Source organism: Rutilus rutilus (assembly GCF_951802725.1).
Source record: "Rutilus rutilus genome assembly, chromosome: 1".
NCBI lineage: Eukaryota > Metazoa > Chordata > Actinopteri > Cypriniformes > Leuciscidae > Rutilus > Rutilus rutilus.
In genome coordinates, this window is record NC_140209.1 from 19153274 (window position 1) to 19171099 (window position 17826).

General features: G+C 38.2%; 2 protein-coding genes across 2 annotated transcripts in view; one reads left to right on the forward strand and one right to left on the reverse strand.

Moving 5' to 3' along the window:
• Positions 1-4167, forward strand: part of LOC311292296 (uncharacterized protein) — a 204245-nt gene extending 200078 nt beyond the window's left edge. The window contains exon 2 of the mRNA XM_084411935.1: positions 1557-4167. Coding sequence (XP_084268061.1) covers positions 1557-2977 — 1421 coding nt within the window. The 3' untranslated portion in view covers positions 2978-4167. The remainder of the gene's footprint in view (positions 1-1556) is intronic.
• The window catches only part of LOC311292401 (uncharacterized protein), a 379414-nt gene that overhangs the window by 161572 nt on the left and 200016 nt on the right, over positions 1-17826 (reverse strand). The window lies entirely within an intron of this gene.

A 17826-nucleotide genomic window follows, 5' to 3' on the forward strand; every position in this document is an offset into this window, starting at 1 on the left:
TCTGCTTGATAAAATACATTATGAAATTATGAATAAAGAAAAATAATACAAATACATAACATTAAACAGTAAATTTTAGTCTTCACCATGTTAATGCTGCAACAATGTAGGCTACTTACAGTCCAGTCGATAGGCCCTTTAACATCTAGATGAGCGTGCAGCGTAAATCCAACGATGAAACCAGCAAGGGTGAAAAATATAATCCAAAACGAATCCACTGAGTCAAATCCAAAGCTTGAATCCAGACAGGCATCCTGATGAGACGATCCTTACCTGCAGCGACACAAAGACTTTATCCAAACAGCCTCCCTATGTCCGTTGAAACAAACATGTTGACTTTTACTTCATATGATCTCCTTTATCCAGTGAAGCACAGTTTTTTTTTTTTTTATGTAATGGCTTTCCAATGCCGTTGCCGTAGGAGTTAGCAAGTTTAGAACACATACAAACAGAGTCCATGCAGATGGATGGAGATACAAACAAATGTCTGTCTTTATTGCTTGTGCTCCATTAAACATGATCTTAAAACTTCTTGTGGCCTTTCCTTGGTCACACGTACACACAAAGCCATAACTAAGGCCACATTTACACATAGCCGGGTATTTAGAGAAACGAATATTTCTCCCCCTCCGTTTTCAAAAATAACATCGTGCACACAACATCGTTTTCAAAAAAAGTTGTCGTTTACATCAACCCGCATAAACACAATGGGCGGCAGTGTAGGGAGAAGGATAAAGCCATGCAAGCCAATCAGAATCCTCAAAATCGACAACAACGAATAGCACGAGCGACTTCCTGTTCCTTTCAAAACTACAGACATGGCGCGAGGTTCGTTCGTGTGGACAGACAGCGAAGCAAATGCAAACAGGCCAAAAGCATTTGCACAAAAGTAAAAATGAGTACCACTTTAACAGCATCCATGATCAAATGGTAACCAAACAAACTCTAAACATAGGGCGCTCACATGACGTAAGCATTTTCTGGCGCATAATGTGACGTTTGAGAACCTTTTTTTTATTTTATTTTTTTTTTATTTATTTGTTTGTTTTTTTACGTTTGAGATCCTAAAACCCCGTTTCTCCCAGTTGACACGGCAACACATAACCGGCGTTTTCAGAAATCTCCACTTTGGCCGGAGTTTTTAGAAATAATCGTTTTCTGGGATAAAAACGGCGTTTTCGTGTAAATGACAGGCCAAAACGCAGGGAAATATCTGCGTTTTCCCATCGTGTAAACGGGTCCTAAAGCACAAACTAAAATCCACCTTGCGAGCTACTCTACCATGCGGTCAAAAAACTGTGCACTTCCCAATTACCAATGCACATACTTGTTGCTCAGGTGCTCTAATTATACACAGCCACAGCAACACCCAGTGGACAAACATGGCTCCTACATACTGATCAATATCTTATTTGATCAAAAGGATTGTAGTATTTCATAGCAGTTGTCCATTACATCAGAGCTCACTTTTATGTCCTTTCACTTCATATTGCTCCATTTGAATTGTTTTGATGGACTGAAAATTAAATTAATCTTTTTTTTTTCTTTCATTTCAGACCTGATGGAAGTGAAGGAGGAGAGTGAAGAACTGAGTGAAGTGGAGGAGGAGAGTGAAGAACTGAGTGAAGTGAACGAGGAGAGTGAAGAACTGAGTGAAGTGAAGGAGGAGAGTGAAGAACTGAGTGAAGTGAACGAGGAGAGTGAAGAACTGAGTGAAGTGAACGAGGAGAGTGAAGAACTGAGTGAAGTGAAGGAGGAACATCATGTCAAACCTGGAGAAAAACCTTTGAGTCGCTCAAAGACTAAAAATACATTTAAAAAAAAAAAAGGGGCCAAGAAATCTTTCACCTGCACTCAATGTGGAAAGAGTTTCACAAAATCATCAAGACTTGATGTTCACATGAGAGTTCACACTGAAGAGAAGCCATTTACCTGCAATCAGTGCGGGAAGAGTTTCACACAAAAAATACACCTTCAGGTTCACATGAGGATCCACACTGGAGAGAAGCCGTACGCATGCGATAAATGTGGGAAGAGTTACACAAATTCATCACACCTTAAGAGTCACATGATGATCCACACTGGAGAAAAGCCGTTTATTTGTGATCAGTGTGAAATGAGATTCTCAAACAAACGCAGTCTTGATCATCACCTGAGAGTTCACACAGGAGTGAGACCGTTCACATGTGATCAGTGTGAGAAGAGCTTCATGTATTCTGATAAACTTAAAAGACACATGAAAATTCACACTGGAGAGAAGCCGTACGAATGTGATCAGTGTGGGAAGAGTTTCACGGAATCAGCAAACCTTAAGAGTCACATGATGATCCACACCGGAGAGAAGCCGTTCACATGCGATAAATGTGGGAAGAGTTTCAGGGATTCAGGATACCTTAAAAGTCACATGAGAATCCACACCGGAGAAAAGGCTTTCATGTGTGATCAGTGTGAAAAGAGATTCACCCACAAACAAAATCTTAAGCTTCACATGAGAATTCACACTGGAGAGAGACCGTTCACATGTGATCAGTGTGGGAATAGTTTCACACAAAAATCAGGGCTTGAGCTTCACATGAGAATTCATACTGGAGAGAAGCCGTTTATGTGTGATCAGTGTGAAAAGAGATTCGCTTGGAGACAACATCTTAATGCTCACATGAGGATCCACACCGGAGAGAAGCCGTTCACATGTGATCATTGCGGCAAAACATTTATTGTGTCATCAAACCTGAAGAAACACCTGAGAGTTCATACAAAGCAGAAGCCATATTCATGTTCTGAATGTGGAAAGAGTTTTTCACTGCTGCAAACTTTACAAACACATCAGAAAATTCATACTGGTGTGAGAGAGTACATGTGCTTTGAGTGTGAGAAGACTTTTATTACATCATCAAGTTTAAAAAAACACCAGAGAATTCACACTGGAGAAAAACCTTACAAGTGTTCACATTTGGTCATCAGAACTGAAAACACATGAGAGGATCCACACCAGAGAGAAGCTGCACACGTGTGATCAGTGTGGAAAGAGTTTCTCTTTTAAAAGTCATCTGAAGATACACATGAAGATCCACAGTGTAGAAACCAGTTAGTTTCTGAAGACTAAAAATTTACTGTTAATGTTATGTATTTGTATTATTTTTCTTTATTCATAATTTCATAATGTATTTTGTCAAGCCAGAGTTGTGTCTGTGTTCAGTGCATGAGGAGACTATGCATAGAATGGGTGCATGTGAAGATCATGTCACATGAGACAGGTGGATGAGCTATATTTTGTAGAGGGCGTGTACAATGTAACATGTGTTGTAACTGATGCAGATGTAAACAACAGAGATAAGTTTCTTAATATGGAAGTGAACTGTGCCATATGTTCGTATGACATATACGTTCCATTTTTAAAACATAAGCTATATGTGTTTGATACCTTAAAAGGAAGCTGCTCTAATGTAAATAAGCTCTATCTTACTGTACCACCTCAGAGAAACAAAGCCATGAGAAACAAAGCCATATGGAATGAGAAACAGAGGCATATGAGAGAGAGGCATATGAGAAACATGAGATACTTAGAAACATAAAGCCAGAGAAACCATTTACATCTAGCATGATGGGATGAGAAGATTAAGAATGGGGAACGGAGAAATCTGGAATGAAGACCTCTCGTGTAGCCTTATTCTTATGTGCTTGTTTCTCTCTGTCTGACACATGATACATAATAAATTGAATCTCTTGCCAAAGGTAACTGGTGTAGCTTCCGTGATTCAACCATAAAGGGGAAACCATGATTTTTAAATCTACAGTTTCCTAACACCCACTGATAAGTGGCAGGACAGATTGTAGGGGTGGGCATTCAGACGATTTTATATTGTGATCTTGAAGACAAACTACTTTTCAATTGAATCATCGAGATTGTGATCTTTTATGTCTTTGTGAAATGTTAAAACTACAGTGTAATCACCATGGGAAAATCTCAGAGTAAAACTGAGAGTTTTGAAAAATATAATACACCAGTGTTTTGCCAGATGAGAAGTTTATCTATACATCATCTTGTTACTCCTTTAATTCCTTTTATCATATATCTTTTTTAATTCCCTTTATAATTGTTTTTATTTTCCTTGCTTTTATTTTGTAATTATGGCAATACAAAGTGCTTAACACAGAAAGGAAATGCAATAGTGCAGGAAGTGTGCTATATAAATAAATTCACCTTGCCTACAGTAATGACTGCCTACTAGATGATTGTGATGACTGACCAAATTATACCATGTGTCTCTATCATGTGTCTTTCATGCGTGCTGACGTATTTGAAAAACAATTCAACACCAGGCAGCAATAAGGCTGTGACAGTTATTGAATTTTAGTAGTGGGAGAAGTAACTCGATTTACTCACTGCCGTGACCCTCCTGACGTCATGTGTGTGTATTATGTTGCTTGCTTCCTGATATCATGCGCGCAAATTAGGGCTGGGCGATATGGCCTTTTATAAATACCGCGATATTTTTAGGCCATGTCACGATACGCGATATATATCTCGATATTTTGCCTTAGCCTTGAATTAAAACTTTGATGCATACAATCACACCAGTATGATGATTCTATATGTCTACATTAAAATATTCTTGTTCATACTGCATTAATATATGCTAATTTTTAACTTTCATGCAAAAGAGGGGATATCACAACTAAGTCAAAGTTAACACAATTGTATTTATTAAACATTGAGTGGCACAAACATAAAATTGTCAACAGAAAGTGCATGTTTTTGTGCAAAATTGTCAGAGACAACATTTCAAAACAAGACATTAGGGCACGCTTGTGCATGCTGTAACTCACATGGCATTTCAAAACACAAAATTAAAGTGCACTTCTTGTACATAATGCCACTACAATAATTTAAAACAAATAAAAAAGTACCCTTTTGTGCATGTTGTCATTAAGATGACATTTCAAAACAACACTAAATTTAAGTGCACCTGTTGTGCATAATGCCAGTAGGATATTTAAACAAATATATATAATGCGCTTTTGTGCAGGATGTCACAGGTAATTTCAAAATCAGTAAAATAAAAAATAGCTGCATAATAGGAAATCAAATGTTGAAAAAGAAAGTGTATTTATAAAAATGACCTTCCTTTTAGTTTTTTAATAAACAATCCTTTGGTTTCAAACGCAATACCTAAACATAAAACAATTCACAAAAGGTGAATCTGGTCCGTTAGGGAAAAGTTTGCAGCTTTAGTTTTGGTTTCTTCTGCATGAAATATATGGCACAAATAAAAAGGAAAAAAATATGTAGTTGTATTTCGTGCATACTATGTTGTCCCTTTGTAACAACAACCAGTGAATACCAGGTTGTTTAGAGGTTTTGTTCCAAAAACACAAGCCTATCAACGGCGTCTGGTTTGAGAGATGCTCGATGGCATGTAACTATATTACCACTGGTACTAAATACCCTTTCCGATGGGGAACTGGTGGCGGGCACACACAGATATTTTTTTTGCCACATTTTTCAGGTTTGGGAACATTTCCTCATGGTCGTTCCACCACTGCAATGGATTTGCTTCACTGTCAACATTAACAGACTGCAAGTAGGCAGACAACTCTTTTTCAATAAGCTCTCTCTGCGACAGTGTGGTGGAAGATGTTGCTGCAGTTTTAAAGAAGCTGCCCAGGGATTTCCTCCTTAGTGGCTCTTCTGGCTGTGATACCGTTGTTGCATCTTGAGGCAGTGAAGCAGCCATCTCAGCTGTGCTCTGGTTAGTCTCATAGAGCATTGCCTCCATCTCGGTTATGGCTCTGCTCTTGATGGCCTCCACCTTTTTTTCTGTGCAGTATGTTATCTTGAACCTGGGATCCACTAAGCCTGCCATGTCCAGCAGGTCGTTAGTGGAAGGATCAGAATACTTCTCCCTCAGGTAATCCAGGATGGAGGCTTTGATAGACTGGGTCAGTGGGGTGTCATTCTCCTGACGTGCCAAGAGGCTGGACTGGAAGAGATGGAGAACAGGCTTAACATTGGACACTGTGACATAGCTCTCACCGGATAGAGCGTCGGTGAATTCCAGGAGAGGTTTAAGAGCCTTGTGCACGGACTCTAGAACTTCCAGGTCTTGCCAGGTGAGAACGAGATGCCGGGTTTTCTTGTCTGCAGCCAAGACTTGAGAAATAGCTTGCTCCTGCTCCAGTACCCGCTCAATCATCCTCTCTCGGGATCCCCACCTGGTAGGAGACTCACTGATGAGCTGGTGTGCCGGGAGATTTAGCTCTTGCTGCGCTGTGGCCAGGTCTCTCCTCCTCTTCCAACTGAAAGAGAAGCTGCTCACTACCTTCTTGCACACAGCAACAGCACGGTCAATACGGGGGTCCTTCATGCTTCTCTCTGAGAATGAAAACAAACATTTAAAATGTTATAATAATTTAAAAGGGTATAGTAATTGTGAAGAAATCCACTCAGCCTAACACTAAACTAATTCTTGGTAATTATTTATTTATATCGTACTGTGTAAAAGTGAAGATGCTATCAAAAAATATAAGTTTCAAAACATAAAAAAATGCACAATAAAGAGCAGTCTACTGACACACTAATGCAGAAAAAGAAAGAACATGTAACTCTAAGGTGCCTAAGCTAATATAGTACAGTATGTACTTTTTTGAAAAATCACTCGCATTCTCTCTCTCTCTCTCTCTCTCTCTCTCTCTCTCTCTCTCTCTAAAATTCAATACAGCTTTATTGGCATGGGAAACATATGTTAACATTAAATTCTGTGTTATGACCATGCAGTAGGCTATTATAACATTGCTCATAGGGCTGGGCTATATATCGCATGCGGTTGTTATGCGCATCTCGTCAGTATAGCCGGTTCCTTGATTAGTAGTAAATCGCCATCACCTGCTTTCAGATGGAGCGGCATTTACTACACACAGTGCCGTAGTTAACTGACAAGCTGAGACATACGCGCTAATTATCGCGGACTCATATATCAATAAAGATAATTACTATTTTATCACAGTGGTAAAAAACACTCACCAATTGCAAGATGCAGGCGATGGCCAAAACACTGTAGACGTGTCCAGTGGTTCAGGCTCACAGCTTTGACGATGTTAGCGCCGTTATCGGTGGTGATGCACACCTGACGAGCTTCATTTAAATTCCATGACATGAGAGCATCTTGCAGGCCTTGTGCGATGATCCCGCCAGTATGATCCTCAGGAAGAAAGCTTGTCTGAAGGCACTTGCTTTTCAACTCCCAATTGTCTATATAGTGGACCGTCAAACTGAGGTATGGCTCACATGTTCGGCTGCTCCATATGTCGGCAGTTGTTGAGAAGTGGGTCACATTTACAAGCTGACTGGCCAGCTCTTCCCTCACTTTAATGTACAACTCAGGCAGCGCTTTCTCTGCAAAATATTTGTGACCCGGCAGATTATATCTTGGGTCAAGTGTGCTGATGAGCTTTCGGAACCCGGGCTTTTCAACAACATTAACCGGGGCCATGTCTTTCGCGATGTGGTGGGTTACTGCACACGTTATCTCCTTCTGTTTTTGACTGTTTTTGTCGTACGGCGTTGATCTGGAAATAGAAGAGGCCAGACTCAGTTGCGTGAGTGCTGGTTGCTTAGGCATTTTCTTTGATATTGCACCGCTCTGAGATGTTGTCGCGCGGAGTTTCAAGCACTCTTCATTTTCTAGCGGGTGGGTTCTCAAATGGTGATATAAATTTGATGTACTGCTACATTTTGAAGCGATGGTTTTGCGACAGATTTTGCATATCACCGTTGTTTGTTCAACATCTTCCTTCTTGAAACCAAACCACCGCCAGATGATGGATCCTGTGCTGTTTCTTTTTTTTATTAATTCGTCGTCCTCCATGTGTAACCGTTAGCACCTGCTGCCGCTATCTTTCTGCTGGTCGAGGGCGTATGACGTTGCCTGGCGACAGACTGACGTTTGTATACACTGTAAAAAGGAATACGCTATATTTACTCAATAAAATTGTGGCAACAGATTACAAGCAATATTATTAATTAAATTGAACAAATTAGAATTGAGTAATAATTAATCAAATTAATTCCTTAAAAGGTAACCATTTAAAATGAGTAAAATTTACATTTAAAAAAATTAAAATATCGAAATAACAGACAGAGGTCAAAGATGAATTAAGAACTCTTTATTTTTTTTTGGCAACATTGAAGACACCTGATGTTAACAAGCAGAATCACTGAAGGAGAAAACCGTAATTGTAAGTCACCGTTATGGTGATCAGTGTTTGTTTTAGTTGGGCTCTTGACCTTAAATCATTAACTTTAGATTTTGTTTGGCTGCTGTACCTGAGTTATAACAGCCAGATGAACAAAGTGAAAAAGTGATCTCATGGTGTTGATTGTGTTTTAACAATCATTATTTCACCTGAATCGCTGAACTCATACAGAGCCCAATGTCTGAGTTGTGTTTATTTCATTAATTATAGCAGCACTGTCCTTGTACAGCATAATATGTTTAGCCTTTTCAATGAAATCCAAATGATAAAAAAAATAAAATAAAAAAAACCTTTTTTTATGTAGGTACACACAGGCATCAAGATTTAGCGTATGAATCTCAGCAATGGTGACAAACAGATCACCTCTGATCATAAGCTCATTATATATTCATGCAGCAATGCATGATGGGAGCCATTAATGAGTTTTGATTGGTGGAACCCAGAATGCACTGCAACATGCTTCATAAATGTCACCATTGTTGAGATTCACAGGCTGATTCTTGATGTCTGTGTATTTAAAAAACGAACTCAATTTTTTAAAAATATATATTAGATATATTAGATAATTAATTATAGCAGCTCTGTCCATGTACAGTATAATATTTTTAACTATATGAGTTCAGAGAATCAGGTCAAATGATTGTGAAATAATGATTATTTTAAAACATAACCAACACCATCAGATCACCTTTTCTCGTTGTTCATTTGGCTGTTATAACTCATGTACAGCAGCCAAACAAAATCTAAAGATAATGATTTAAGGTCAAGAGCCCAACTAAAACAAACACTGATCACCACAACGGTGACTTACAATTACGGTTTTCTCCTTCAGTGATTCTGCTTGTTAACATCAGGTGTCTTCAATGTTGGCAATAAAAAATAAAGAGTTCTTAATTCATCTTTGACCTCTGCCTGTTATTTCGATATTTTTGTTTAAAAAAAAAAGTAAATTTTACTCATTTTAAATGGTTAACTTTTAAGGAATTAATTTGATTAATTATTGCTCAATTCTAATTTGTTCAATTTAATTAATACTATTGCTTGTAATCTGTTGCCACAATTTTATTGAGTAAATATAGCGTATTCATTTTTACAGTGTATGCGTTTGTTTTGTCTCTCTCTGTGAGAGGGAAAGACCGCGAGTATGTAAAAGTTAATCTACAAACAAGCATCAAAAATAAAATAAGCTTCTTAACTTAGGTTATCAAGGTGATCATTATGCTTGCACTTCGATGCTGGACAGAACAAGAGGGGGAAAAAACAAAGGAAAAAAATGTCCGCGAGTTTCACGATATAGTCATTTTCTACATCGCACGGACTACAAGCCGCGATATATCGAGTATATTCGATATATCGCCCAGCCCTAGCGCAAATGCATTTAATCTATATTTGTATTAATTAACCAGATTGGATTGTGTTGTTAATAGGCACTTACTTAACGCTAAAAAATGTTTTGTTCCTCTAACAAGTTGTGGAGAAAGGTGACGATGCTCCACCTGAGAGTGTCATTTCATTCGCTTCAACCTCACCTCAAACTCGACGTCAACGCAGAAAGGGTCACAATAAAAAACCTGTATAAGCTGCCGAGGAACTTTCTGGTTTGCTAAGACACATGACAATCTAAACATTGTTTTGAATAAAGAGTACTCTGTCCATCCCTGTTTCTCTCAAGTCACATGAGAGAGCAGTGACAAGGGTCTGTGTCCACACATACAAAGGAGCTATTGTATTTTCAGAGGGACAGTCATGCGGGTATAGAAAATAGACCAGACTAGCTGGGATCAGCTGTTGCGCATGTGATGTTTAGTTTATTTGTGCTTACAGTAAATATGATGTAGACACCTCAATTCGGGATACACTGTAAAATCCAACATGGTTTCTTACTAAAACTTTTTTAGTTAACTTTACTTAATGTCTTAACTTAATTGTAAAAATCTAGTAATCTGTACTATTCACATACTATGTTTTATTTACTCAAAACCCAAGTTAAGATTAATTGATTGGTTTGAGTGTGGTTTTTGAGGCAGGGAAATTCTTAATGGACCTTTCACTCATTTCCTCCACTTCTGCAGTTATTTGTCTTTGTTTGCATTCACTCATTTCCCAAAGTAATCTTGAATGTTGAATTGTCAATACAACTGAAAAATTTGTGAGAACATAACATAAGTTGACTTCATAAATTGATTTTGATTTTCCTAAAATATTTATATTTATGGCGATTAGTGATCCCTTTGGTTGGGCACTTGGAACTATATTTTCTTTATTATGATTCTCTTTCTGTTGATGCAGTGATGCAACAATAAATCAGTTGTTTAGTGTCAAAGAAAGAGAAGTACACAGCAAAATCCCCAGTGTTAAATTAACATATATAAACATATGTGAATTATATCAACTCTGAGCAGTGTTAAATGAACACTGAAGCAGTGTTAAATATAATGAGATAATTAAGTGATTAATTTAGTGATGATTGAGCATTATTGAAGACACCTGATGTTAACAAGCAGAATCACTGAAGAAGAAAATCACAAATTGTAAGACACCGATAAGGTGATGGGTGTTTGATTTAGTTGGGCTCTAGACCATTATATGTTTACTTTAAATTTTGTTTGAATATGAATAGTGTATAATGTAACTTGTGTCAATTTGTGATCTTTTATAATTTTATTGCTGGGTCATTCTACAGAAACGTCCACTTTTGGTATGGCAAGATGTCTTAAAATTGATTTCTTTTTCTAACATTTAAACTTACACCACATTATTAGATTACCCTTTGACTTTATGAATACACATAAATTAAAGCTTAATGATTTTTTTATATTTTTTGTACATTTATTTAAAGACCGCTTGTACCATTTTTTTGTCACTGGTGTTACCTTACTTCTTTGGCAATATGAAAGGTTTTTATGAAATATTATTTCAATTTTTTTTCAGCAGATGTAGACAGAGTTAGCGAAAAATAATAATAACACAACAAATAAGGAGATTAAGTTTTATTTATTTTAATCAGGTTTGTTAAAAGTGTGCTTGAATGAGGTTAGTTCATTTGCACTACCATCTATTTGCTATAACAATGAAAATATTTGAAAACCAGTTAAAATCAAGTTAAAATCAAGTAATGATGCAATCCTTTAAATCTTAACTTTTGAGTGTAGCAGAATAAAATGGATGGTAACATTATTACTATGTCACATGTGACATTGCATTTAATGTGAGAGAAAAAAAGACAGTAACACCAGTGACACAATCAAGTTTATCTATAAATGGAAGTCACTGGTGTTACCCATAAGAAAGGTGACACCAGTGACAGTAACACCAGTGACAATTTTCATGAAAAAATAATTTTACAAAATGGCTGCTGCAAGGTAACAAACCACATGTTGTCAATCATGGTATACTAACTAAATTAAGTAGTTTAATCCATTTGTATTCTAGTTTTTTTTTTTACAATTACCTAACAGTAAAGTAGGTCATACCAGTGACTTCAACTAAAAGTTTCATATGAAATCACGAGATAAATGAGAAGATTTCTGCTAACTGAGAAGAGACAGTGGATCTACCATGGGCTTTTCTTCATAGATATTCAGGAAATTGGAAGAAGGAAGTCAAGTGATGTCATAAGTGTGATTTTTATTTCAAAATAAGAGATTTTTGTTTAACGGTAACACCAGTGACACAACTCCAGGGGACCACTACTTTCATTATAAATTTTATAATATTTATTCTGCATTTTTTTATATATATCATTAACATAATATATTTGATAGTTATGTATACATTATTGTATTTTAAATGGTGTAAAAATCTGTTATTGACCTCAAAATAAAGCATTTTCCCTCTGTACATGACTGTGGGGACGAGCACTTCTGTGGTGCTTGAAATTCTATATAATTAATAAAAATCAAATATTGCCACATTGATGGCTCAAGAGGGTGTAATTGTTCAAATAACATATTGTTTTATTTTAAAATGTAAAGAAATTGTAACCCTAAAGTGTTTTTAAGTGTAATATTTCTGTAAAGGCTAGGGACAGAAAAATGGACATTTTCATAGAATGACCCTGCTACTATTTATGCCTCACCTTCTGAAACAGTTAATTGGGTTTATATTATCCCTCTATATTTGTGAAAATCTTGTAATTGATCATGCTTGACTCACACAGACTTCATCATTCAGCATGCAAAACACAATGGTGACAAATACATTTCATTTAAAGTAAATTATCAAGTACTCTCTACAGTTATTTTTTAGTTACTAGAACTCTAGTGTAAGTGAACTAAGCATTTGTCAGTACCACATACTATTCCTATTTCACTTTACTTGCTTTTTTTAGAGCAATTGGTTTCCTGATATTTTCCTAGTAATGTGAACTCTAATGAGAAGTTAACACAACTAATGATTTTGATTCAAGAGTGCTTGAGTATACTTGATTAAAGGAGTTCACTTTTAAAATGAAAATTCTGTCATCACATACTCACCCTCATGTTGTTTCAAACCTGTATGAATTTCTTTCTTCAGCTGAACACAAAGGAAGATATTTAGAAGATTATCAGTAACCAGACAGTTTCTAGTCTCATTGACTTCCATAGTAGGAAAAAATATACTATGGAAGTCAATGGGACCCAAAAACTGGTTACTGATAATCTTCTAAATATCTTCTTTTCTGTTCAGCAGAAGAAAGAAATTTATACAGGTTTGAAACAACATGAGGGTGAGTATATGATGACAGAATTTTCATTTTAAAAGTGAACTTCTCCTTGAACTGTCAGGATCCGGGCTCTCTGTCTTTTCCTATCCATACATTTACACCCATCTGTTACATTCATTCATCTACACACACACACACACACACACGTTCTCTCGTTATTCGTTCATCTCCTGCAGCCTTTCTCAATCAGCGTCCCCGCTACTTTGCGGTAACACCTGTCTCTAATTATTTCTGATTACCCTGTCTATTTCTAGTGTTTGTTCTCTCTGGTCCTTGTCGGTTTATTATGTGTGAAATGTTCTCATGTTGACTGCTCACTGACCCAGTCTTGTCCTGTGCTACAGACCGCGTTCTATGCACCTCCAGTCTGCGAGCCTTTTGCTGTGGTGAGCCTATAAGTGGACACTGCTCTGTTGACAAGGATACCCTGCTCTTTTGAGGGATTGTTTTTCGGTTCTCCTTTATTTTCATGTGCCCGAAGTGAGCCATCTCTCTGGAGAGAGTTTTATGTTCCCTTTTGTGCTGTTTGTCAGCCTGCTTTTGTGTTTCATTAAAGAGACTTTTTGCTGCATCCCCTCTGCATTTGGATCTTATTACGACCCGTGACATGAACAAGTTTTCTATACAAAATGTTATGTTGTGCCAACTAAACATTAATACATTACTTTACTTGGACATTTTAAGGCAATCGGTTTCCTCACTTTTTCTAAGTAAAGTCAACATATTACATTTTACAGTGTATAAAAGGAAGAAATCTGGACAGACGGATGGCTCTTCCTTGTAATCTCCAGCCCGGAACCCCTGCAATCCGGGTACAAGAAGCTATTATTGCCTAGCTAACATTACTCTGTTAGTTCAGTACTCTATTATATTCTGTAACAAGTATTCTTTTCATTTTTGTTCTTTTAATAAATATTGTTAAACATTTATTACAATCATCTGACTGGAACTTGGAATTCTTGAGTACGTTTTCACTTTCACTTTTCTTCCCTGGACCAGAAGGATCCCAACCGGGAGAAAACTACAAGAGGGTGAGCATTCATTTCTGATAAAGAAGATGTATGCACTGTTTGATTGATTACTAGCCTAGCTTACAACAGGGTTATTGTTGTATAGCGAACACGGTTGAAGAGTACCTAAAAAGGTAGACTTAAACTACGAAGGGGACATTTATTATATTTATAATCCTTATCTTTATAATAAAATACGAATTTGTAGAGACTGATTCACCTAACTCTTAAAAGAACGACTAAGGGACAGGCTCCTTAGTTACCGCGGGATTATTTATACACTGCTCAAAAAAATTAAGGGAACACTTTTTAATCAGAGAATAGCATCAAGTCAGTTAAACTCCTGGGATATTGATCTGGGGTGCGTTTCCCGAAAGCATCTTTGGCCAACTATGGTCGCAAGTTCATCGCAATGTCCATTGAACTCTATTGGTAACGACGGAACTTGCGACCATAGTTGGCCAACGATGCTTTCGGGAAACGCACCCCTGGTCAGTTAAGTAACAGAGGGGGTTGGTAATCAGTTTCAGCAGCTTTAGTGTTAATGAAATTAACAGCAGGTGCACTAGATGGGCAACAGTGAGACAACCCCCAAAACAGGATTGGTTTTACAGGTGGAGGCCACTGACATTTTTTCCCTACTCATCTTTTCAGACTGTTTTTCACCAGTTCTGCATTTGGCTAGGGTCAGTGTCACTACTGGTAGCATGAGGCGATACCTGGACCCTACAGAGGTTGCGCAGGCAGTCCAGCTCCTTCAGGATGGCTCATCAATACGTGCCATTGCCAGAAGGTTTGCTGTGTCTCCCAGCACAGTCTCAAGAGCATGGAGGAGATTCCAGGAAGACCGACAGCTACTCTAGGAGAGCTGGACAGGGCCGTAGAAGGTCCTTAACCCATCAGCAGGACCGGTATCTGCTCCTTTGTGCGAGGAGGAACATGATGAGCACTGCCAGAACCCTACAAAATGACCTCCAGCAGGCCACTGGTGTTAATGTCTCTGACCAAACAATCAGAAACAGACTTCATGAGGGTGGCCTAAGGGCCCGACGTCTTCTAGTGGGCCCTGTGCTCACTGCCCAGCACCAGGGAGCTCGATTGGCATTTCCCATTGAACACCAGAATTGGCAGGTCCGCCACTGGTGCCCTGTGGTTTTCACACATGAGAGCAGGTTCACCCTGAGCACGTGACAGACAGGAAAGGGTCTGGAGAAGCCGTGGAGAATGTTATGCTGCCTGTAACATCGTTCAGCATGACCGGTTTGGTGGTGGGTCAGTGAGGGTCTGGGGAGGCATATCCATGGAGGGACGCACAGACCTCTGCAGGCTAGACAATGGCACCCTGACTGCCATTAGGTATCGGGATGAAATCCTTGGATCCATTGTCAGACCCTATGCTGGTGCAGTGGGTCCTGGGTTCCTCCTGGTGCACAACAATGCCCGGCCTCATGTGGCGAGAGCATCCAGGCAGTTCCTGGAGGATGAAGGAATGATACCATTGAAGGGCCACCACGCTCACCTGACCTACATCCAATAGAACACCTCTGGGACATTGTGTTTCGGTCCATCTGACATCACCTGGTTGCACCTCAGACTGTCCAGGAGCTCAGTGATGCGCTGGTCCAGATCTGGGAGGAAATACCCCAGGACACCATCCGTCGTCTCAGTAGGAGCATGTCCCGACGTTGTCAGGCATGCATATAAGCACGTGGGGGCCATACAAACTACTGAGTACCATTTTGAGTTGCTGCAATGAAATTTCAGCAAAATTGACAAGCCTGCTGCATCATTTTTTCACTTAGATTTCCAGGGTGTCTTTGAATTCAATCCTCTGTAGGTTGATCATTTTCATTTCCATCAAACGATGTGGCATCCTTTCGTTCGTAACACATTACCCAGTCCATATTAGTATAGATATCCAGCATGATATTTTTCCCCATTGAGATCTGATGTGTTTTCAAAGTGTTCCTTTAATTTTTTTGAGCAGTGTATGTCCTGGTAGGGTGTAAAATAATTTGGAACGGTATTAATCGTAATAAATCTTTTACAAAGTGCTTTTGAACTTCTTTTTGATCTGAGTGGTATTCGGAAAACACTTGTCCCAGAGTCTAGAACGCAACTGGATGCTTTTTCAAGCGCCTCCATTTTTAAAATACCGCAGAAAACCACTTTTAAACAGGAAATGACAGAATATTTACCTACATTTTTACACCTGGGGCCTCATTTATAAAAGCTTGACGGGAAAATGTGCGCACCTGCACGCAAACTCTGACCCATGCGTACGAACGTTTTGGAGATGGAGCACTTTGGCGACACCGATGGTGAGCTGGAGTTTAATGTATTTTTGGTCACTTTTATACAGAAAATTTAAAGAAAATTAAACATATACAGAAAGATTATACAAATACAATTTCAATCACCAAGCCTGTCACTTGAAGCAAATATCCATTCCTTCTTAAATGTCCGCGGCAGCGAGCGTGTTGAGCCGTTTAGTGAAACTGACGCAAATAACAGTTTAAATAAATAAAATACTTCTGATATAAACATTTATATTAAATATGCCTTTCAAATTAATGGAGTTCAACACTTAAACATGAAATCATTACTGAAGTTACAACATTTTTTTAAATTCAATCATTAGAAATATTTGTTGTGGATGCGATTGTTTTTGAACACTTTTCCTGTGGCGTGCTTTAATGTTTTAACCACAGAGATAATTGCTTATCATGATAATACCAGATTGTCTGAGAAAATAGTTTCGTGCAAATAATGCCCAAGGCCTATCTGTTTCCATTAAAAATAGAAATCAATTAAAAATACAATTCGGCAAGTGGAAAAGATTGAGAAAAACTTTCTCTGAAATGTATTTTACACTATTTGATTTATGTAGGCTATTCAAAAACAAGGCAAGGATAGACAACTACTTGATTTGTAATGTTTCTTGTACCGTTTATATCATTTGCATATGATTATTTATCCATGTGATAACGTTTAAGTTATCACGTGGATGAATAATCATATGCAAATGATATGTAGATGAGGATCTGCATAGTAAAACTAGGCGTTGTAAGCTCCATATATGGCTATTTCGGATGGAGACGCATGTACGCACAATCTTCCGCTGACTGGGATTTATAAAGTGAATTCTGCGCAGGTTCTGGCGTACGCACGGTTTTATAAGTCTGAATATTTTTTTGCGTACGCCATTTTTGGCATTTTTTTTACGTACACTTTTAGTAAGGTTCCTACGCACAGTTTTATAAATGAGGCCCCTGGTCTGTTCGCATTAGCTGCATGAGGTAATTTTTCCAGACCTTTTTTCTGAAGTTAAAAATCGCCGTTACCTTTACTGACAATGTCTGTAATGATTCTGAGATGGCACATTCGGACGGGACTAAAATCACTGAGAATCTACTAGTCCTGACTCCTGTCCGAATAGGGCTTTTGACACCAGGACTCTCACATATATTGTCAAGTCTCTCTGCAACCAGCAACATATTATCTTTTTAGTTTTATCTAACCTTGGTTGAAAATTGTAAAGACGACATTCGGAACATAAACTAGTTCAAGAATCCTGGAAGATTGCTTTCATAAATAATGTCTCCCAACCAAGGGCGTAGATTTGGTTTGAACATTGGGGGGGTTGAAGTTTGGGTATGCCTCCTTTTCATGTGATCATGGTATAAATATTGGGGGGGTTGTAATGCATAGATTTAAATATTGGGGGGGTTATCTCCCCCCCAACCCCCCCACAAATTACGCCCCTGCTCCCAACACACGTATTATTTAGAAAAATGAAAATGTACTGTGTGGTAAAAGATCACTCTTTTCAAGGAATGGGTAGCCTGACGTCGTCAT